Raw genomic sequence first — 22,740 nt, forward strand, 5'->3', positions numbered from 1 at the left:
CATTCATGGGCTCAAAGACCGATAGGCAATAATTTTTAGAAAAAATTTCAAATTTCAAAAAAAAAGAAATTCTTTCAAATAAAATGTAAAAACCATTCACTTGGCCCCTAGCAACTATTTAATAACATAAAAATCCGATCCAAAAAATCAAAAAAAAAGAAAAAATCAAAGCGAAATTGCCGCATGTGAAAAAAAACCACTAGCGAAAGCGAATTTTTGTTCAAACACCGTTTTGTCACTCCACTTTAAATTTAGAGCGAAAAACTTGCACGCCGCAAAACCACTCGCTTTTTCGCTCCACTTTCTGTTTCGGCGTGACCAAAATCACTACTCCAATTTGACTTCAAAAATCATGAAAATGTGTAAACAGATCATAAAAAAAACATAGCAGGACAAGTCGTGAAATACAATTCAAAGAATTGAATGAAAAACCTAGAAACACTTGACCGGACCAGCAGATCACGTCAACAATGCCAGCAAAAACAGAAACAAAATCATCTCCAAAAAACTGAGAAATTAAAACAATAAAAATAACTGAACAAAAAAATACTCATTGCTAAGACTCTAGAAGCTTTTACCCTTAAGGCAAAATTTGATCTCTTTAATTATACCTACTTCAAAAATATGTTCAAAACCAATTTTTTGTTTCTGAAATCAGTCCAGTATTATATCTGCAAAAACTGAAAGAAATTCATTGGCCCTTGAAGATCGATTAACTCGAAAATGACCGAATTAAAAAAAAAAAGAAATCAATTTCAAATTCTAATGAAATGTTACGGAAAATCGTGATATTAAAATCTTCATAATCGTTTCTGTGTATCTAGAGGCTATTAGACAACATCCCGTAACCTAATTCCGAGCCTTCAAACATTCATGGGCTCAAAGACCGATAGGCAATAATTTTTAGAAAAAATTTCAAATTTCAAAAAAAAAAGAAATTCTTTCAATTCAAATAAAATGTAAAAACCATTCACTTGCCCCCTAGCAACTATTTAATAACATACTATCAAAACTTGGATGAGGTAAGCTGGCTACTGAGGTGAGAAAAACTGACTAAAAGACAAATGTTTTGGAAAAACTTAAAAAAATTGCAAGTTTTATCAAGAAATTTCTAACATTCGAAAGGTTAAATTGTTGAAAACTGAAAACAAATCCACTGAAAAAAACAACCATGCAGTAACTTTTATCAGACTGTGGAACAGGTTTTTTGGTACTTGAGAATGGACAAATACGAAAAACTTCAGAAAATCTTGAAGAAGATTGCAAATTTTATCAAAAATGTGCTAAAATTTGAAACATTAAAATGTTGAAAACCAATCCGTTGTTACTAGAAACTATGCAGTGCCCAATTATCCAACCTCAAAGGAGATTCCTTGGCCCCTCAAGCTGGAAAAACTCAAAAAATGATAAAAATTTTCAAAAAACTTGAAAAAAATTGCAAAAATTAGTATCATTTTGCGTGTTTGTGTTTGTAGTACCAAAACATATAGATCATAAAATAACATAAAAAGTTAATTTGTCTCGAAAGAGGCCTTCGTCAACTTTTAAAAACTTCAACCTAAGACTAATCAAACAAAAAACTAAAAAATCACAAAAAAACATGAAAAATTGCAGCATTTTGAGCCCAAAAACTCCTAAAAACGACCTTTTAACCTTCAATTAAGGCCATCTCAGCCGCTGTACCACTCTAAGCACTTAATGACTACTAAAGCCCTCTTTGGGCCTCTAATGAAACTTAATGCCCGCTCGGCTTTACCTGTTTATCCCGTTTTGAAAGATCAAAGTCATTGAAAAATGTGTGAACACATCTTAAAAAAAAACACAGCGCCCCAATACAATTCAAATTCTTTGAATTGTAAAAAAATAGGAGCGCTATAATAGCCGGCTGAGAAGATGAGAGCGGCTATTAATAAATTAATTATCGATTGCGATCAATTAGCAGTTCAGTTAGATGAAGTTCAGTTACATCAGCACCCCTTTTTAGCATTAACACGGTTTTACAATGTGGTAAAGTATCTTTATATATTAGAGGAAGATTCAACTTTGAAAGCCACTTAGACAGTGAGGCAACTCATCTATTAAAAATATTTTACAGTTCAACCCTAAACTCAATGCTGAGGAGTGTGTCAAGCAGATAAAAGCAGCATGGACGGCTAAAAAATAGCTCTCTATTGATCTTTGTAGTGCGAAATCATCTCAAACCAAAAAAAAAAAACGTCAAACATCGAAAGGGAGAAGCCAGGACAACCGCAATATAGCTACACTCAGGTTTGCAGCTAAAAAAATAGCAGTTTTCAGAGCAACAGACAGATTATAAATTTGGGTATTAGACGAACTAAGGCTAATGAAGCCTAAGCACCTGTACAATTAAGTAGCAGGATTGATTTTGTAATCGAAGCGCACAAAATAAAAGCAATTTAGTAAAATCTGTCAGATAAAAAACCAGCAATTATCTCTGCTTGATAGCAACTTATACACTAATTAGAAAAGTATGTCTCTCACATTTGTACTAATTATTGTACCATCAACAGCTCATGTGCTCAGTGACAAACCTTAGACATCTGTAGTACGATTTGATTACGGGTAAGGCTCCTGGCTCTCCTCTGGTCCAGTACCATCCCGCGAAACCCCCCGCAAGTGTGCACTGTCCCAGGGCGATGATGAAGTTAATCAGCCAGAGAGACATGAACAGGTTGTATGCATGCACTGCCGAAATATACTCTGAGCCGACAAACTCTTGGAAGAAACAATTCCCCGTCTAAAATCAAAGATATTAACGGATTCAAACAGATTCAAACTGTGTACATCTCGCAGAACAGCCTATCTACCATTAGATAGAGCTCAGCGGTGCAAGTTCAGTAATGATAAAGCACATCATTGTCAGAATATTAACCGCTCAAGTGCCTCAATTTCAGCTGTTTACACGATACGTGTTAGCATGTTGTATATTAGCCAGACGAAACGACAACATTAAATTTGATCAGAAAATGCACCCCTGAACTCTAACATAGCCGGCAGATTGCCGGAATAGCTGCGAAAGAATAGACCTGCGTGCCATATAATAGAGATAGAAACAGATACAGATCTAAAAATTGACGCCGCTCAAAAAACTAGGCTAAAAAACATTCAGCGATAAATTAAGAAAGCTTGTTAAAATTCATTCCACAGAAGCCTCTTATTAGGGACCTTTACTGCACATAGGAGTTCCTTTGACCTTCTACAAAATCAAATTAAACTTAAGTTTTAAAGTACAAAAGTCAATTTATTGAGTGAGGTAAGTCACGTATGATCAAAATTTAATCACTCAAATAACCTAAAAACTTTCGCTAAAGCGAGTGAGAAATGACGTCACGCGCGCAAATGCCGTTAGTGAGAGGAAGAAGTCAATCAGAAATTTTGAATTTTTCAGCTTTGCTGTGTGAACAAATGTAAAACGAAAAAAGCGCGTCAGACGACGAAACAAAAAACATAGCAGGACAAGTCCTGACGTACAATTCAAAGAATTTTCATTGACTAAACAGAAAAACTAGACCTAGAATGGACTATGAGTGAATTGCGAAAATCATTTTTAAAAAAATCAGATTAAAAAAATAAGAAATAAACAGAAAATCAATGTCAAAATGCCGCATGTGAACAAAAAAACCACTAGCGAGAAAATGAAAATTTAATTCAAACAAAAACTAGGCCTACAATGAGCTGTGAATGGATTGGGAAAACCATTTAGAAAAAAATCCGATCCAAAAATTCGAAAAAAAACAGTAAAAATCAGAGTGAAATTGCCGCATGTGAACAAAAAACCACTACCGAGAAACCGAATTTTTGTTCAAACACCGTTTTCTCACTCTACTTTAAAATTAGAGCGAAAAAAATTCACGCCGCAAAACCACTCGCTTTTTCGCTCCATTTCCTGTTTCGGTGTGACTAAAATCACTACTGCAAATTTACTTCAAAAATCATGAAAATGTGTGAACAGATCTTAAAAAAAACATAGCCGGAAGAATTCCGGAAACGATTCGAAGTAGAAATCTGACTATTCTCACTAATCAGATGCATCACCAGCATATTATCAATCGACAGGCAGTGTAACCAATTCACAAAGAAAAGACTGGAGTACTGGAAACTTGACAAAGGACCGAATCAAAAAATAATATTCTCTAAAAATCCAAACAAAATTCTCTACAAAAAGACAACATGCAGCTTCCCATCCATAACTTATAGAAATCAATTAGTAATATAATTGGCTAGATCAATTGCCCATGTAGTACTTGCAGAGAAACGTTAAACAACAAACTAAAAAAAGACTAAGAAAAACATTTTAACGAATTAGAGATTTGAATAATTTGTTTAAATGAAAAATGCCCTGCTAAGCCTTCAAGTGCAAATTCATAGTATCGACACCTACAAAATGGCTCTTTATTGAGAAAAAAATTACCAACAAAAAACATTAAATTGGAAGAAATAGGCAAGAAACTCAGAAAAAAGAAAAAAAGTGGCCAAAATTTGCTCTGATTTACTCGATTTTCTTTAACAAAAACAACTCGAAACTAATATCAATCAGAATGAGAGACATCCAAAAGAGCCACAACATTTGACTTCCACTAGAAAACTCCCCAAATGCTATCAAAGGTTGAGGAAGAACAGAAACGACATTTAAAACCAAATTGAACAAATAAAAAACGAGAAAAAGTAAGGTGTTTTTTACAGGCAAATAAAGTTACTTTAAGCAAATAGAGCAGTGAAATGCTCGCGAAAAAATGGGCAAGTCATAACAAGCTACAGAAATTGTCTACCATTGAAAAAAAAAACGAAAAAAGCCAAAAATTTTTAAAAAATTCCTAATTTTTCTGCCATTTTTCTTCAGAAAAAACGTTTTATAACAACAAAATTGTAATCAATTTGTATCCCTGATTATCCTTGAGTAACGGGCTTCTATGCAAATTGCACTTAAAGCAGTAAAACAAAACAAAAGACCAAAATACATTAAATTTCGTCGAAAAATCAGCAAAACTGATCAAAAACCTCCAAATTTGCATAAAACTCAATTTAACTACTTGAAACCTTCAATTCCTATCAGAACGGGCCCAAATCCAATACAATATCATAATCAAACCACATAAACAAGAAAAATTGCAAAAAAACTGCTTTTAAAAGCCGCACGTGAACAAAAAAAATTGCGCTCGCTCAGAGAAAATTTTTTCACACATCAATTTCTCGCTCTCTCAAAAACAGCTGTATGAACAAAAAACCACTCTTTTCGCTCCGCTCTTTACTTTTGTTCAGCAACCAAATCACTCCAAATTTTTTCACGCGTTTCATTTCCCGCTTCAAAATTCACTCCAATAAAATTGATTTAAAAAAAGGACTTCTCCAATACTCCTCTTCGAGTCGTAATAAAAAAGACAGCGCCCCAATACAATTCAAATTCTTTGAATTGTAAAAAACCAAGAGCACCGCAATATAGCTACGCTCAGCTTACAGCTTCGCAGCTATAATAAAACATTTATCACTAACGTAGGAAGCATGTTGGGGAAAAACAGTGAAATAGCTGGCGAGTGTTACATCACTTATTATTGACATCTTTATGCAATCTTCCATATGGGTCTTTCCTAATTTTTAACATTTGGACCAATGTGTTTAAGAATATTATAGCAGGATAACGGCAGGGGAGAGCAAATGACATTAGATTTCAAGGGAAGGCAAAAATGTTTCTAATGGTTGAGTTGATGTTGATTTATTTATTGGCTGAGCCGACTGGAAAAGGGCCGACTGAGGACAAAGGGAGATTCTTTTCAAAGACTGGAGCGAAAAGGTCGAGTTAACAACGTCCAAATTAGTCTAAGAACGAACATTATTTTTACAGATTGTTGTGTTTATTCCCAGGTTATCGCTCAGAAGGTCCGAGGACAACACGAAGTTGACACTTTGTACGATCTCAGCCGTATAGTTGCCGATATCATTCCTTAATGTACTGTAAGATAACGACTGCCAGTAGAATATGGAGATGCCAGCGTAGAAAATGGGTGCAATGATAAATGGCCCGATTGCAAACGGACACAAAAGCGATGGCGCAATTGCAGGAGACGAAAGGCAGCTTCAGAAACAAATGCCAACAGGTTGACATCTTTCAAATGGATCGAACTTAATTGGAACCATTGAAGGCTTCGTTAAACATTGTTTTTGAGCTCAAATGGAAAAGTTCTTTAAAATTTGTAACCATAACAAGTTAGGGCAGACAAAGAGAACTTACAACATTAAAAAAATGTTTAAAGAAAAATATGTTTAAAAAAATGTCTAACATAAACATTTAAAGTTAATGCCTTTAATGGATACTTTCCTTAGGAAAAGAAAATCCCATTGTTACAAAACGCATTGTTTCATCAAGTAACGAGGGATTCAACCAATCAGCACGTTAGATTCAGCAATTTTTTTGTCCCTGAATACATCAAGATTGGAGAGGGCTAATTTGTAGACACTTGAGGGTCTTTAAGGTGTAAACCTGGAACAACTCAGGAACGTGGGCATGCAGGTGCTAAGAGACATGCAAACAATGGAGTAATAAGAGAACTAAGAGGTTAGCAACTAACAGTGGCAATTCGTTGAGTATTGCCAGAAACACTGTCCGTGATGTTCTCGTAGATCACAGTCGGGTCACACTTGCTACCAGCACCATCATCTGACGAAGACTCGTTTGAGGCATTGGTCGCTACTCTGTACACTGGGTCTCCTTCGTAGCTGGCCACATACACAGTCAAGAGGAGGAAGTATACAAGCACGATGGACTGTGCTATCCAGGGAATGAGGGGAAACATGAAGGAGAGAGGCATGCTGCGGACAGCTCTAATAACAACAGGAAAAGCAATTTAGCCAAAATAAATATACTCGGCAGATTGCCGGAAAATAGCCGCCGTTGCTTCCAATAAGCATGCTTGGGATTGAAAGAACAGATATTGAAAAAAAAAGGATTTTTGTACAAAAACACTTTTTGAGTCCGATTTATTTTGATGGCATTTCGTAGTTGAACATACTTCTGTTTCATAGAGAGAGGCTACAAGGGCTAATATCAATAACAATAAGCATTACAGATGGTAACTAAGACTTATAGGAACGACGTTCAAATAGCGGGCATCTAAAATTGGGCTTTATGGGTTTATCCCGTTTCTATTTCTGACTTCAATTTTCTATACTGACTCTGTTCATTTTGAATCGCTTTGCTGAGCAACTGATGTTCAAAATAACATTTAGCAAAATGAGAGAAGGGAGAAACTAGCTTAGATAATCAAAAAGATTTCAAAATGTTGAAAAAGCGGCAAAATGAGGTAAAGAAAACATTTTTTTGTTCGACGAAGTAAAAAAACATAGCAGGACAAGTCCTGACGTACAATTCAAAGAATTTTGCTAAACAAAAAACCAGACCTAGAACGGACTATGAATGAATTGGGAAAACCCTTTCAGAAAAAAAACAAAATAAATGCCAAAATACCACGTGCGGAAAAAAACCTCTAGCGAGAAATGGAAAATTGGTTGAAACAAAAAAAACATAACCGACTAACGTCGGGTGAATTGCTCTCAAACGACCGGCGAGCGGTTGGCTTTGTCAGTAGCTAGCCACGGGGGGGGGGTCACCGGGGGCTGATTGGGGGGGCAAAACTGGGTTGGGGGGTTGAGGCAATAGTGGGGGTGGGGTTCAACATGGGGGGGGGGGGGGGGTCTCAAACTCTAAGAACCGCCCTTCACACCATAAGTGTAAGTCTCTAAATCAGTTTAAGCTGAAACAGAGCTGAAAGGCTCAAAGAGCACTTAATGCCCACTGGGCGCTACATGTTTATCCCATTCTTGAGGACGAAAAGTCAAAAGCGTCAGACGAAAAATCGGTCAAGCGAAAAATCGCATAAAAAAGACCGACAGGACTAATATAATTGCTACAAACTTCGTTTGAGAGCAATTAACTAGGCCTAGAACGAAATATGAATGGATTATGAAAACCATTTACAAAAAAATCCGATCCAAAAAATCGAAAAAAACAGTTAAAATCAAAGTGAAATTGCCGCAGGTGAACAAAAATCCACTAGCGAGAAAGTGAATTTTTGTTCAAACACCGTTTTCTCACTCTACTTCAAATTAGAGCAATAAATTTCACGCCGCAAAACCACTCGCTTTTTCGCTCCATTTCCTGTTTCGGCGTGACCAAAATCAACACAAATTTGACTTCAAAAATCATGAAAATGTGTAAACAGGTCTTAAAAAAAGAGCCCCAATACAATTCAAATTCTTTGAATTGTAAAAAAATTTAGGAACGCTAAAATAGCCGGCTCAAAAGATGAGGGCGGCTATTAATAAATTGTTTAATAATTGTATGCACAATAAAATTTGATTTTCATACATTCGCAACAATTTCTATAGAACTATCAACAAACCATCTCTCTTTTGTGGTTTATGACTCCTTAAGATCCAATGTATCCTTGGCCATTGAACATAGCCGGCACAATGCCGGAATATCTACGAAAAAGATTTATTCGCTGTAGAATGAAAAGCAACAGTTACAGAGAAGAGTTGCTGAAGCAATAGAAAATACCCCTTTAAAAACTTGTTAAAACAGAAATGCGAATTGCTTACTTGATTTGTGTCGGTATTTATTGTTAACAGCGTGCTTTATATCGGTCACAATCAACACTAACACTGCGACCTAAAAGACACATTTTGAAAGCATAAGACAGATTATATCCTAAAAACTGATTTTTTCAAAACAACATACTAAATCTCTACTACTAGGAGTAACAAAAAAGAATTTTTTTTATTTTTGAGTCACAGCAATCCATAAGACAAAAATGAAATATTTGTCTCTCTCTCTCTCTCTCTTATTGGAGATACCATAGACAAAATGAGTTCAAACTATTGCAAAAAAGTATATTTAAAATGAAAAAGACAAAAGAAATATTAATTTTCAGAAGCAAAAGATCGTTTATCACCACCAAAACTGAGGCCCAATTCGAGGACCAAATTTTCGCAGAAAGTAAATATTAGTCAATTTTTAATCTGAATTCCAGCAAATTCTTCAGGCTGCATTATAATAAAACTAAAAAATTTTTAAAAGCAGAGCTGTAATTCTTAAAACGAAAATGTTTTAATTCATGCTGAATTATACATGCTGAAAAGTGGAGCAATTTTTAAAAATAGGAAAAAAGACTTACATGATTTTTAAAAGACAAAAATCAATTTGAAAAAGAATGAACTAGAATACCAAAGCATTTCATTATTTAGCATTCTTTGCTCAGAAACACTACAGATTAAAACGGAAAACAGTTTTCAAAACAATAAAACATGCTGAAAAGAAATATCAGAACTGCCCGTATAATTTTTTTTTACTGAACCTCAAAAACCCAACCCCAGAACAAAATCAAAAATAAAAAACCGAAATTAAAATCCCTGAAGGTTAAAATAGACTAATGCTCGTAATTAAAAAACCGAAATACAAACAAGAAACTGATAATAATTTGACACAAAGTGCTAAAATCGGATTAGCATATGCATATTTCTTAAGGGCTTTGCGTTAGGAAGAGGCAGGAATACATGAATTCTCAAAGACAAGCAGCCACAAACAAACTGATTTTTGAAAGTAAGTCCACTTAAAGATCAAAAAACAAGAAATCAATGTAAAAAGCCAAAAAATAACTAGACATAAAAAAATTTGTTCACACGACAATTTTACTCGCTTTCACTTTTAGGTCAGAACGCCGCCTTAAAGAATGGTACTTCCGGTATTAAAAAACCTCAAGAAAACCAATAACTGTAGAATACCAATACTCAGTTCTAAGGTTCAATGTGGCAGTTCGTACCTCTGTAAGTTCTGTCTCTATTGTCCAATTTACGCTTCACTTACTGGAGAGAAACCGGCAAATTAAGTGCAAGAAATGGCTAAAAATATTGAAGCTGCAAAATGTACACTACACAATTGTGCCTCCTCAACACTTTCGGTGACAAGTGTCCTGCCCTTCCGGGACTAGTAAAGCTCTCAAAGTATATCATTTTCTACTAGCTGCCTCTGGATCAGTTTATCCAGTTGCGTCGGACTACCGGCCGGAAAAATTGTATAGGGAAAACGAACAGTACACTACTCAAATAAGTTGTAGAAATTTTGTTTGAGACAATTTTCTTTTCTAAATCATTCAAAATCTGTTCCTAAAATACATGATAAAACTGGCTGGAATACCAAAATGAGTCCAATTTTTTAGTAGACTTAGGAAATAAAGCAGTCAGTCGAAAAAGTCAAGGCGATCCAAATGAGTTGTTCGATTGGAGATCAATTGATAATACTGACGACAATTCAACTAAGTAGAAAGTAGCTATTCAGTTTCGCTGAAAAACTAGCTTCAGTCGACATTAATAAGAACTAAATGTTTTTTGAAGAGCTTGACAAATTTAAAGTCACACGTCACAATATATCAAGCAATATATGAATTTTATATGCACATAGCGTCACGCAGCGGTCAACTATTAGAGCAATTACAATACACAGTATTACAACAAAGCGAAGATATCTTACCGACTGGCTTCCCCGATTACTCGAATAGCGAGACGAATTCTATTGCAGAGAAAGCAAGTCATCAACAGGATAATTCCCAGCAGACTGGCACACACTATTCCAGTGTACATCCACGTTTCGTACAGTCCAGAATAATAGTCCAAGTTGGCTTTTATATTGTAGTTGTTGGGATCCTCTGCCACCGTCTCATCAGCCTTAAGCTCCACATATTTCATATAGCAGTAGTATGTTGCTGAAAAGTAGAAACTGCAATGAGAAAAGTTACTTCAGTTTCCGCTGCTTTCAAATTTAATCCTGCTATCGACTTTGTCAAAAACCCAAGCAAAACGCAATATTTAGCAATCAGTATACTAAAACCAACTTCAACAGAAATGTATTAAAAACACTATTAGTAGAAAACAAAGACTTTAGTTGTACTTACCAGCACCAAGTGCAACATGGACAGTGAGCAATAGCGTCCACACAACCAGCCAGGCAATCAGTCGCATAACTGCTATGAAGATGAACACAAGCACACAAGACACAATCATGAACACAATCAACATCACGTACGAGTCCACAAGATCGTCCAAAACCTGCATTGCTATTCCCTGAGCCTCGTAGTACACTTCAAGCACCCTGTAAAATACAGCCTCTATATCCCCTACATAGAAAAATTTGTCAGAAAGGCGAACCACTAATTTGTCTTCATTCAGAAGGGGGCTCAGATATCAGGCGAAACCAATTTCTGACATCAGAATACAGGTACCAATGTTGATTCATGTAAGCAAGCAAATTAAATGCCTAGGCTGCAGAAAAATATGCAGAATTTTGGAAAAATTTCAGACCCTGCTAAAAATTGGATTCATTTCCTAATCGCACGACTGATCAGCTATTCACAAGATTTTCTTTAATTTTCACTCTTTAACGCTATCAAAAACCATAAACAACTCTGGTCGGATGAAAATTAGCCTTGAACATCGATAAATTAAGCAAATCAAAAGGTCGCTATTAAACGGGCTTTATAGGAATATACACAGTTTCTATATTGACTTCTTTTTCGGGTCTCACTGGGTTTAGATTAGATTGCTTAGCTGAATGAATTACTCTTTAAATAAATTGAGCCAAAAGAGAGTATTGAGAAAAAAATAACCAGCAGATTGCCGGAAAATAGCCGTCATTGAGTACTCCCATAACCCGATTAGTATTAGAAAAACAGAAAAAATTGATTGATGCAGAAAATTTTATAAGTGCGAACTATTTTGATTTCGTTTTGTTGTTAGATAAACTCATGCTCCTTAATGAGAGGATACATCAGCTTGTTTTAATACCAATAAGCATTAGAGATGGTAACTAAGAATTATAAGCACAAAGTTCAAGCACGTCATTTTCCACTCAAGGGTTTATCCCGATTTAAGGGTTTATCCCGATTCTCCTTTTGATTTTGTTCTTCCATACTGACTCTGCTCAATGTAGATTGCTTTGCTGAGCAACTAATGTTTAAAATCACTTTGAGCAGAATTAGCGAAGGATTACACTGGCCTATAGAATTAAAAAAGTGTTCACACAAAATTTTGAACACGCTGATAGATAACACTACCAACTGATAGAAAACAAAAAGAACGGTAGGAAAAGGAAAAATGAAGAAAAACAGCTGGCAGATTGCCAGAAAATAGCATCGTAGATCTCCAGTCTCAAAAGGAGAGCAAAAGAAACAGACCAAAAAATTTTATTAAAGGCTATATTTTTATTAAGAATCTGTCTTTTTGCTGCTTCAATTATAGAAAAAAAAGTCCAATTCAGAGTGAGGAAGTCATTTTTCAGAGTGAGGAAAGTCAAATGACCCAAAAACTTAATTACGCAAATGAAAAAATTATCTCCACTAAGTGAAAAATGACGTCACGAAAGCAAATCAGTTGAAATTGCAATAACGAATAAAAAGTAGATTCGATGTGGTTGCGACATCATACGGCTGTAACAAAAATCTTGATGACGAAATTAAAAAACCAAGTGAAGGCCAATAATAGCCTTAGATATCGCTTTGCGGTTATTGAAATCAAAATAAACTTTCATTTTACAAAAATATATAAATTCCCCTTTCCAACAATTTTTCTAAGAAAACCCTTTAACTCTTTCATACTCAACCAATTACCCACGCAAAACTCACGCAGTCGGTGCAGTTTAATTCAGGGGTTGTAGCCTAAATAAATTATTTTCTATGGGTGGGGAAAACCTCAGCCCGAGGTAGGAGTCCAATTCTGTCAACTAGAATGAGTCATTAACCACTCGGCTATCAGGTCCATATCATCGTCTCTTTAACAATCTATCTTGTTTGAGCAACAAACTTATTTTCGAGTGAGAGCAGTTGGAAACACTTCACTTGAAAGATTATTCTAGAAGCAAATCGCAATAACGGCCAAACAAAACATCTGCATAACCACGTTTAAAATAGAGGGGGGTTTGTCGCTGCACAGGGCCTTTACGGCCTGAACAATGTGCAGGGGTGGGGATTGGGGGATGAAGAGAGAGGGTGGCTGATGTGGGGTGGGCGCCTTTCACAGGGCCCTAACGGCCTGAACGATGTGCAGGTGTGGCGAGTTTTGGATGAACTGAGAGGGGGACTGATGAGGGGTGGGCGCGTCTTAGAACCGCCCTTCACACCATAAGTTTAAGTCGCAAAAACAGTTTCTGTGAATAACATACTTGGACACTAGAGAGCTGAAAAGCTCTAAGGGCACATAATGTCCATTGGGCGCTACCTGTCCATCGCGTTTTCGAGGATGAAAAGTCGAATGGGTCAGACGAGAAAACGGTCGAGGGAAGAATCGCATAAAAAAGACTGGCAGGCCTACTATAATTGCCACAAACTTTGTTTGAAAGCAATTAAAAAAAAGCCAAAAACAGCACAAGTCAGAAGAAACATAATTGACTAACGTTGGGCGAACGTCTCTCAGGCAACGGGCGAGCAGGGGGGATGACTGAGGGGGTTCAAACTTTTACGACTAAGAACCGCACCATCATACCCTAAAAATATCTCGAAACATTTTCGGTGAATCGGATACTTAGAGACTAGCAAAGCGTAAAGCCCACTTAATGCCCTCAGAGCGCCAGCTGTTTGCAGTGTTTTTGAGGACAAAAAGTTCATCAAGCGGAAAATTGAGTGAAAACCAGAGGCATAATGTAATTGCTACAAAGTTGATTTGAGGGGAAAAAGGCAAATAAATTAAAAAACAGAAAAATGGGCGAAGTACTCAATATTTGTTAGCAACAATCAAAATTCAAAATATAGCTGGCAGATTGCCAGAAAAAGCCGCAATAGCTTCGTAGATCTACAGTCTCAAAAAAACAGTAAAAAAACAGACAAAAATTCGTCTTTTCATTGAAGGCCAATATGTTATATTTTGATTAAAAACCTCTAAGATTTTGCTGCCTCTATAAGTTGCTGTCAAATAACCTTCATTTAAAGTGACACACATCCATTTGACCTAATCTCTTTGAATTAAAGTAAATAAAAGTCAATTTCAAAGCGAGGAAGTCATTTTTGTGATTGAGGTAAGTCAAGTGTGACCAAAAATTAATCAAGCAAATGAACAAAAAAACTCGCTCTACTAAGAGCGAAAAATGACGTCACGCACGCGCTTCAGTTGAAACTGCATGAACGAATGAACAAAAAAACAGATTTGAAGTGGTTGTGACGTCATATGGTCGTAACAAAATCGCGAAATAAAAAAAAAGGCCAATAATCGCCCCAGCTATCGCTGTGCGGCTATTAAACAAAACCGACAAATGTCCGGCGAATTGCGCTTAAATAACCGGCGAACGGTTGGCTTTGGCACGGTTCAGTGAGGCTAGCTGTATCTTAAATGAAGGGGCGTATGTGAGCGCAACGGGGTTGCACCGATGGGCTGACAACAGTGGAGGGTGGGGGGTAGTCTAAGAACAGCCCTTCTCATCATAATTTTAGGTCTCCAAAACAAATTCTGTGAATCGCATGCTTGAAGACTAGTGAGCTGAAAGGCTCTAAGGGCACGTAATGCCTGCTGGGCGCTACCTGTTTATCCCGTTTTTGAGGACTAAAAGTCAAAAGCGTCAGACGAAAAAGCGGTCCGGCAAAAAATCGCATAAAAAAAGACCGACAGGACTAATATAGTTGCTACAAACTTCGTTTGAGCGCAACTAATCATTCACTAGGGCTATCAACCGCAAAAAAGAAACATACCCAGTAGAATGCCGGAAAATGTTTATCCCTTATTTGAGGACGAAAAGTCAAAGCGTCAGACGAAAAATTGGAAAAAAAGACCGACAGCGCCAATATAATTGCTACAAACTTCGTTTGAGACCAATCAAACATAACCGACTAACATTGGGCAAATTCTTCTCAAAGGGCGATGGCTTGGCTTCGTCAGTAGCTAGCAACGTTTTAGTGAGGCTAGCTTTAGCTCAATTGAAGGGGCGCGAGGTTACCGCAACGGAGGGGATGCATCGGTGTAGGGCAACGGTGGGAGGGTATCTTTGGCTGCACGGGCCCTTAGGGCCTGAACGATGTGCAGGGGTGGGGATTGGGGGGTGTATTGAGGGGTGACAGTTTCTGAGAAACGCAATCTTGGAGAATAGCGAGCCGAAAGGCTCTAAGAGAACCTAATGACCTCTGGGCGCTACCTGTTCATCCCGTTTTTGAAAATTAAAAGTCAAAAGCGTCAGACGAAAAATGGGTCAAGCAAAAAATCGCAATAAAATAGACCGACAGGACTAATATAGTTGCTACAAACTTCGTTTGAGCGCAATTAATCATTGACTGGGGCTATCAACTGCAGAAAATAAACATACCCAGTAGAATGCCGGTAAATGTCTATCCCTTATTTGAGGACGAAAAGTCAAAGCGTCAGACGAAAAATTAGATAAAAAAGACCGCCAGTAGTAATATAATTGCTACAAACTTTGTTTGAGAGCAATCAAACATAACCGACTAACATCGGGCGAATTGCTCTCAAAGGGCGATCGTTTGCCTTTGTCAGTAGCTAGCAACGTTTTATTGAGGCTAGCTTTAGCTTAATTGAAGGGGCGTGAGGTTACCGCAACGGAGGGGATGCATCGCTGTAGGGGAACGGTGGGATGGTATCTTTGGCTGCACGGGGCCCTTACAGCCTGAACGATGTGCAGGAGTGGGGATTGGGGGTTGAATTGAGGGGGTGACAGTTTCTGAGAACCCCATTCTTGGAGAATAGTAAGCCCAAAGGCTCTAAGAGAAACTAATGACCTCTGGGAGCTACCTCTTTACCCTGTTTTTGCGAACTAAAAGTCAAAAGCGTCAGAAGAAAAATGGGTCAAGCGAAAAATCGCATTAAAAAAGACCAACAGGACTAACATAGTTGCTACAAACTTCGTCTGAGCGCAATTCATCATTTACTTGGGCTATCAACTGCAAAAAAATAAACATACCCAGTAGAATGCCGGAAAGTGTTTATCCCTTATTTGAGGATGAAAAGTCAAAGCGTCAGACGAAAAATTGGATAAAAAGACCGACAGCACTTACATAATTGCTATAAACTTCGTTTGAGATCAATCATACATAACCGACTAACATCGGGCGAATTGCTCTCAAAGGGCGATCGTTTTCCTTTGTCAGAAGCTAGCAACGTTTTATTGAGGCTAGCTTTAGCTTAATTGCAGGTGTGTGAGGTTACCTCAACGGAGGCGATGCATCGCTGTAGGGGAACGGTGGGAGGGTATCTTTGGCTGCACGGGGCCCTTACGGCCTGAACGATGTGCAGGAGTGGGGATTGGGGGTTGAAATGAGGGGGTGACAGTTTCTGAGAACCGCATTCTTGGAGAATAGTAAGCCCAAAGGCTCTAAGAGAAACTAATGACCTCTGGGCGCTACCTGTTTATCCTGTTTTTGAGAACTAAAAGTCAAAAGCGTCCGACGAAAAATGGGTCAAGCAAAAAATCGCATTAAAAAAGACCAACAGGACTAACACAGTTGCTACAAACTTCGTCTGAGCGCAATTAATCATTCACTTTGGCCATCAACTGCAAAAAATAAACAAACCCAGTAGAATGCCGGAAAATGTTTATCCCTTATTTGAGGACGAAAAGTCAAAGCGTCAGACAAAAAATTGGATAAAAAAGACCGACAGCACTAATATTATAGCTAAAAACTGCGTTTGAGAGCAATCAAACATAACCGACGGACATCGGGCGAATATCTCTCAAAGAGAGATCGTTTTCCTTTGTCAGTAGCTAGCAACGTATTAGTGAGGTTACCGCAGCGGAGGGGATGCATCGGTGTAGGGCAACGGTGGGAGGGTATCTTTGGCTGCAAGGGGCCCTTACGGCCTGAACGATGTGCAGGAGTGGGGATTGGGGGTTGAAATGAGGGGGTGACAGTTTCTGAGAACCCCATTCTTGGAGAATAGTAAGCCCAAAGGCTCTAAGAGAAACTAATGACCTCTGGGCGCTACCTGTTTATCCTGTTTTTGAGAACTAAAAGTCAAAAGCGTCCGACGAAAAATGGGTCAAGCAAAAAATCGCATTAAAAAAGACCAACAGGACTAACACAGTTGCTACAAACTTCGTCTGAGCGCAATTAATCATTTACTTTGGCCATCAACTGCAAAAAATAAACATACCAAGTAGAATGCCGGAAAATGTTTATCCCTTATTTGAGGACGAAAAGTCAAAGCGTCAGACAAAAAATTGGATAAAAAAGACCGACAGCACTAATATTATAGCTAAAAACTGCGTTTGAGAGCAATCAAACATAACCGACGAACATCGGGCGAATATCTCTCAAAGAGAGATCGTTTTCCTTTGTCAGTAGCTAGCAACGTATTAGTGAGGTTACCGCAGCGGAGGGGATGCATCGGTGTAGGGCAACGGTGGGAGGGTATCTTTGCTGCACGGGGCCCTTACGGCCTGAAAGTGCAGGGGTGGGGATTTGAGGGTGTATTGAGGGGTGACAGTTTCTGAGAACCGCATTCTTGGAGAATAGTGAGCCGAAAGGCTCTAAGAGAACCTAATGACCTCTGGGCGCTACCTGTTTATCCTGTTTTGAGGGCGAAAAGTCAAATGGGTCAGACGAGAAATCGCATAAAAAAGACAGGCATGACTAATATAAACATACCCGGCAGATTGCCGGAAAATAGCATGATTGGGATTGAAAGAATAGAAGATATTGAAAAAGATTTTTGTACAAAACATTTTTTAAGTCCGATTTATTTTGATGGCATTTCTTAGTTGAAGATAACGTACTTCTGTTTCTTAGAGAGAGGCTACATGGGGCTACTATCAATACCAATAAGCATTAGAGATGGTAACTAAGACTTATAGGAACGACGGCTTTATGGGTTTATCCCGTTTCTATTTCTGACTTCAATTTTTTATACTGACTCTGTTCATTTTGAATTGCTTTGCTGAGCAACTTATGTTCAAAATCACTTTTAGCAGAATGAGAGAAGAGAGAAACTAGCCTAGAGAAGTCAAAAAGATTTCACACAAAATGTCGAAAAAGCGGCAAAATGAGGTAAAGCGAAAATTTTTTTAATCGACGAAGTAAAAAAAACATAGCAGGACAAGTCCTGAAGTACAATTCAAAGAACTTTCATTGACTAAACAAAAAACTAGACCTTGAAAGGACTATGAGCGAATTGGAAAAACCATTTCATAAAAATCAGATGAAATTTAAAAAAAAAACAAAAATCAATGTCAAAATGTCGCATGTCAAGAAAAAATCATTAGCGAGAAATGGAAATTTGGTTCATACAAAAAACTAGGCCTTGAATTAACTATTAATGGATTAGGAAAACAATTTAGAAAAAAAATCCGATCCAAAAAATCGAAAAAACAGTAAAAACCAAAGTGATATTGCCGCATGTGAACAAAAAACCACTAGCGAGAAAGCGAATTTTTGTTCAAACACCGTTTTCTCACTCCACTTTAAACTTAGAGCGAAAAAATTTCACGCCGCAAAACCACTCGCTTTTTCGCTCCACCTCCTGTTTTGGCGTGACCAAAATCACTAATCCAATTTGACTTCAAAAATCATGAAAATGTGTGAACAGATCTTAAAAAAACATAGCCGAAAGAACTCCGGAAACGACTCGAAGTGAAAATCCATTTAACGCCATCCAACTACTCATCAAACAAAACGTGCCTTCACTAATTTATGATTATCTTGAAACAAAACCATGAAACAAAAAAGTAAAAACAATAAAATCAAATCTGTTAAAATATGATAAAAACTCTGATCAAACTTTGTTATAAATTGAGATCCCGAATAACTATCTCTGCCAAAATAACTTCATCAAAACAACTAGTACTTAAAAAAACCATTTACGTGAATTTTGAGAAAATACTTTAGGCTAAATTATGAAAAGAAAGCTCTTAAAAACAACTTTCGCTGAAAAACTGGAAAAAGTTACTAAATTTTTTGATATTTCAAAAGCATATAAATCCAAAGAAAAATTCCCTTCAGTTAATAGGGTATCCAGATGCTCGCAAAACAATAGGCAAGTCATAATAGGCTAAAAACAGGAAAAAAACGAAAAACTGCAAAAAATTAAGAAAAATAGTTCCAATTTTCGCCATTTTTTAGTCATATTTCTCAGCAAAAAAAGGATTCTTACTCACAAAACTGTAACCAATTGTTATAATAAATTTGCTCAAGTAGAAGGGGTTTCTTCAATACCCATTTCAGCCAGTAAAACAAAATAATCATCAAAAAAACGCAAAAATTAGCCCGAAAATCAGCAAAATACATTAAAAACCTCCGAATAATCATAAAATTCATATGAATTTCCAAAAACCTTCAAACCACTACCGAAACAAACCTAAAATTAAAACAAAATCAAAACCAAACCTCTTAACCAAAATAAATGAAACATAGCCGGCAGATTGCCGGAATAGCTGCGAAAGAATAGACCTGCGTGCCATATAATAGAGATAAAAACAGATACAGATCTATCTTGAAAAAAAATCAACGCCGCTCTAAAAACTAGGTAAAAACATTCAGCGATGAATTAAAGCTTGTTAAAACTCATTCCGCAGAAGCCTCTCATTAGGGTGCTTTACTGCACAAATGAATTCCTTTGACCTTAAACAAATTCAAATTAAACCTAAGTTTTAAAGTGCAAAAGTCAATTTATTGAGTGAGGTAAGTCACGTATGATCAGAATCTAATCACGCAAATAACCTTAAAACTTTTGCTAAAGCGAGTGAGAAATGACGTCACGTGCAACACTAACAACATGGACGGCAGATTACAGGAATAGCTGCTAAAGAAATATCCTGAAGGGCCGTATAATATAGAAACAGCTACAGATATAAGTTGAAAAAGTTATCGAAGCCAATCAAAAAGCTATGCTCAAAATATTTAGCGATATATTAATAAAAATTGTTAAAATTAATTCTGCAGAAGCCTTTTCAGTAGTGACCTTTATTGCAAATATCAGTTCCTTTGACCTTAAACTAACTCAAATTAAGCTTAAGTTTTTAAGTGCAGAATTCATTTTATTGAGTGAGGTAAGTGACACATGATCAAGATCTTATCACGCAAATAACCTATTATCTTTGGCTAAATAGAGTAATAAATAATGTCACTCCGTTAGTGAGAGGAAGAAATCATTCAGAAAATTTGACTTCTTCAGCTTTGCTGTGTGAACAAATGTAAAACGAAAAAAGAGCGTCAGACGACGAAACAAAAAACAGAGCAGGACAAGTCCTGACGTACAATTCAAAGAATTTTCATTGACTAAACAGAAAACCTAGACCTAGAATGGACTATGAGTGAATTCATAAAACAATTTTAAAAAATCAGAACAAAAAAAAATAAGAAAAAAAACAGAAAATCAATATCAAAATGCCGCAAGTGAGCAAAAAAAAACCCTAGCGAGAATTGAAATTTTAATTCAAACAAAAAACTAGGCCTAGAATGAGCTGTGAATGGATTGAGAAAACCATTTAGAAAAAAATCCGATCCAAAAAATCGAAAAAACAGTAAAAATCAGAGTGAAATTGCCGCATGTGAACAAAGAACCACTACCGAGAAACCGAATTTTTGTTCAAACACCGTTTTCTCACTCTACTTTAAAATTAGAGTCAAAAAATTCACGCCGCAAAACCACTCGCTTTTTCGCTCCATTTCCTGTTTCGGCGTGACCAAAATCACTCCTCCAATTTGACTTCAAAAATCATGAAAATGTGTGAGCAGATCTTAAAAAAAAAGACAGCGCCCCAATACAATTCAAATTCTTTGAATTGTAAAAACCAAGAGCACCGCAATATAATTTCGCTCAGCTTACAGCTTCGCAGCTATAATAAAAAACTGCTTCAAAATGCCGCACGTGAACAAAAAAATTTCGCTCGCTTAGAAAAATTTTTCACAAATCAGTTTCTCGCTCTCTCAAAAACAGCGGTTTGAACAAAAAAATAGGAGCGCTATAATAGCCGGCTGAGAAGATGAGGACGGCTATTAATTACCAAACATAGCCGGCAGATTGCCGGAATAGCTGCGAAAGAATAGACCTGCGTGCCATATAATAGAGATAGAAAGATACAGATCTAAATTGAAAAATAAATCGACGCCGCTCAAAAAACTAGGCTAAAAAACATTCAGAGATAAATCAATAAAGGTTGTTAAAATTCATTCCACAGAAGCCTCTTATTAGGGACCTTTACAGCACATATGAGTTCCTTTGACCTTAAACAAATTCAAATTAAACTTAAGTTTTAAAGTGCAAAAGTCATTTTATTGAGTGAGGTAAGTCACGTATGATCAAAATCTAATCACGCAAATAACCTAAAAAATTATCGCTAAGGCGAGTGAGAAATGACGTCACGCGCGCAAATGCCGTTAGTGAGAGGAAGAAGTCATTCAGAAAATTTGACTTTTTCAGCTTTGCTGTGTGAACAAATGTAAAACGAAAAAAGAGCGTCAGACGACGAAACAAAAAAACATAGCAGGACAAGTCCTGACGTACAATTCAAAGAATTTTCATTGACTTAACAAACAACTAGACCTAGAACGGACAATGGGTGAATTGGGAAAACCATTTCTAAAAAAATCAGATGAAAAAAACAAAAAAAAAAACAGAAAATCAATGTCAAAATGCTGCTAGGGAGAACAAAGAACAAAAAACCAATAGTGAGATATGTAATTTTGATTCTAACAAAAAACTAGGTCCAGAATGAGCTGTGAATGGATTGGGAAAACCATTCAGAAAAAAAATCCGATCCAAAAAATCGAAAAAACAGTAAAAATCAGACTGAAATTGCCGCATGTGAACAAAAAACCACTACCGAGAAACCGAACTTTTGTTCAAACACTGTTTTCTCACTCTACTTTAAAATTAAAGCGAAAAAAATTCACGCAGCAAAACCACTCGCTTTTTCGCTCCATTTCCTGTTTCGGCGTGACCAAAATCACCACTCCAATTTGACTTCAAAAATCATGAAAATGTGTGAACAGATCTTAAAAAAAAGAAAAAGACAGCGCCCCAATACAATTCAAATTCTTTGAATTGTAAAATTCTTTGAATTGTAAAAAACCAAGAGCACCGCAATATAGCTACTCTCAGCTTACAGCTTCGCAGCTATAAAAACTTCCTTTGAGAGCAATTAATCAATCTGCATGAAGCTCATTTTCAAATCTACTAAAAAGTGTGAAACGGGAATTACTTTCCAACTGCCTCCATAGTTTGGCCAGTGACAGCGTCTACTGAGTCTCCACTGGATGAGACTGGACCCAGATCTTGAACGAGCACTTCAGTTGTTGTATCAAACACGTCTGAGAGGATGCTTGGTATGCATCTTTTTAACACTAAAAGATATCAGACTAATAATATTATGCACATTGGACACGCAATGCGTAAAGATTATGGAAAACAAACACGCCCGCATCTATTATTCATTCTCACATGGTTCTTCTTTGAAGTAGTAAGATCCACACACTCCATCTCCGCCCTCCAAGCCCACAATCAGATCTTTTGGATTGGATATTTGCCCACTGCCAGTACCCTGCAAATTAACACTTGCAAATGCACAATCCAAGAAAGCTACAAATGCACAATCCGAAAGTATTTTTTTACATTAAAAACTGACATCACACAGTGAGTTAACGAGTCATCTACTTTTGCAGATTTGAATGGTGAGAAAAAATTAATTTGCATCTGCTTCCAGGATTACTCGAAGCCTCATTGTAGGGTTATAATACTAAATTTTAGACG

General features: G+C 36.9%; 1 protein-coding gene across 2 annotated transcripts in view; it reads right to left on the reverse strand.

Moving 5' to 3' along the window:
- LOC142334684 (choline transporter-like protein 2) overlaps positions 1–22,740 on the reverse strand; it is a 64,902-nt gene that overhangs the window by 22,243 nt on the left and 19,919 nt on the right. The window contains exons 7-12 of one of the 2 annotated variants that reach the window (XM_075382915.1): positions 22,432–22,531; positions 22,193–22,334; positions 10,962–11,158; positions 10,541–10,772; positions 5,848–6,091; positions 2,553–2,758 (exon numbers count right to left, since the gene is read on the reverse strand). In XM_075382915.1, coding sequence (XP_075239030.1) covers positions 2,553–2,758; positions 5,848–6,091; positions 10,541–10,772; positions 10,962–11,158; positions 22,193–22,334; positions 22,432–22,531 — 1,121 coding nt within the window. Of the gene's footprint in view, positions 1–2,552; positions 2,759–5,847; positions 6,092–6,584; positions 6,838–10,540; positions 10,773–10,961; positions 11,159–22,192; positions 22,335–22,431; positions 22,532–22,740 lie in introns of both variants that reach the window. The other variant, XM_075382913.1, reaches the window with a different exon arrangement.

Source organism: Convolutriloba macropyga, chromosome 2 (genome assembly GCF_964194025.1).
Source record: "Convolutriloba macropyga chromosome 2, txConMacr16.3, whole genome shotgun sequence".
Classification (NCBI taxonomy): Eukaryota; Metazoa; Xenacoelomorpha; order Acoela; family Convolutidae; genus Convolutriloba; species Convolutriloba macropyga.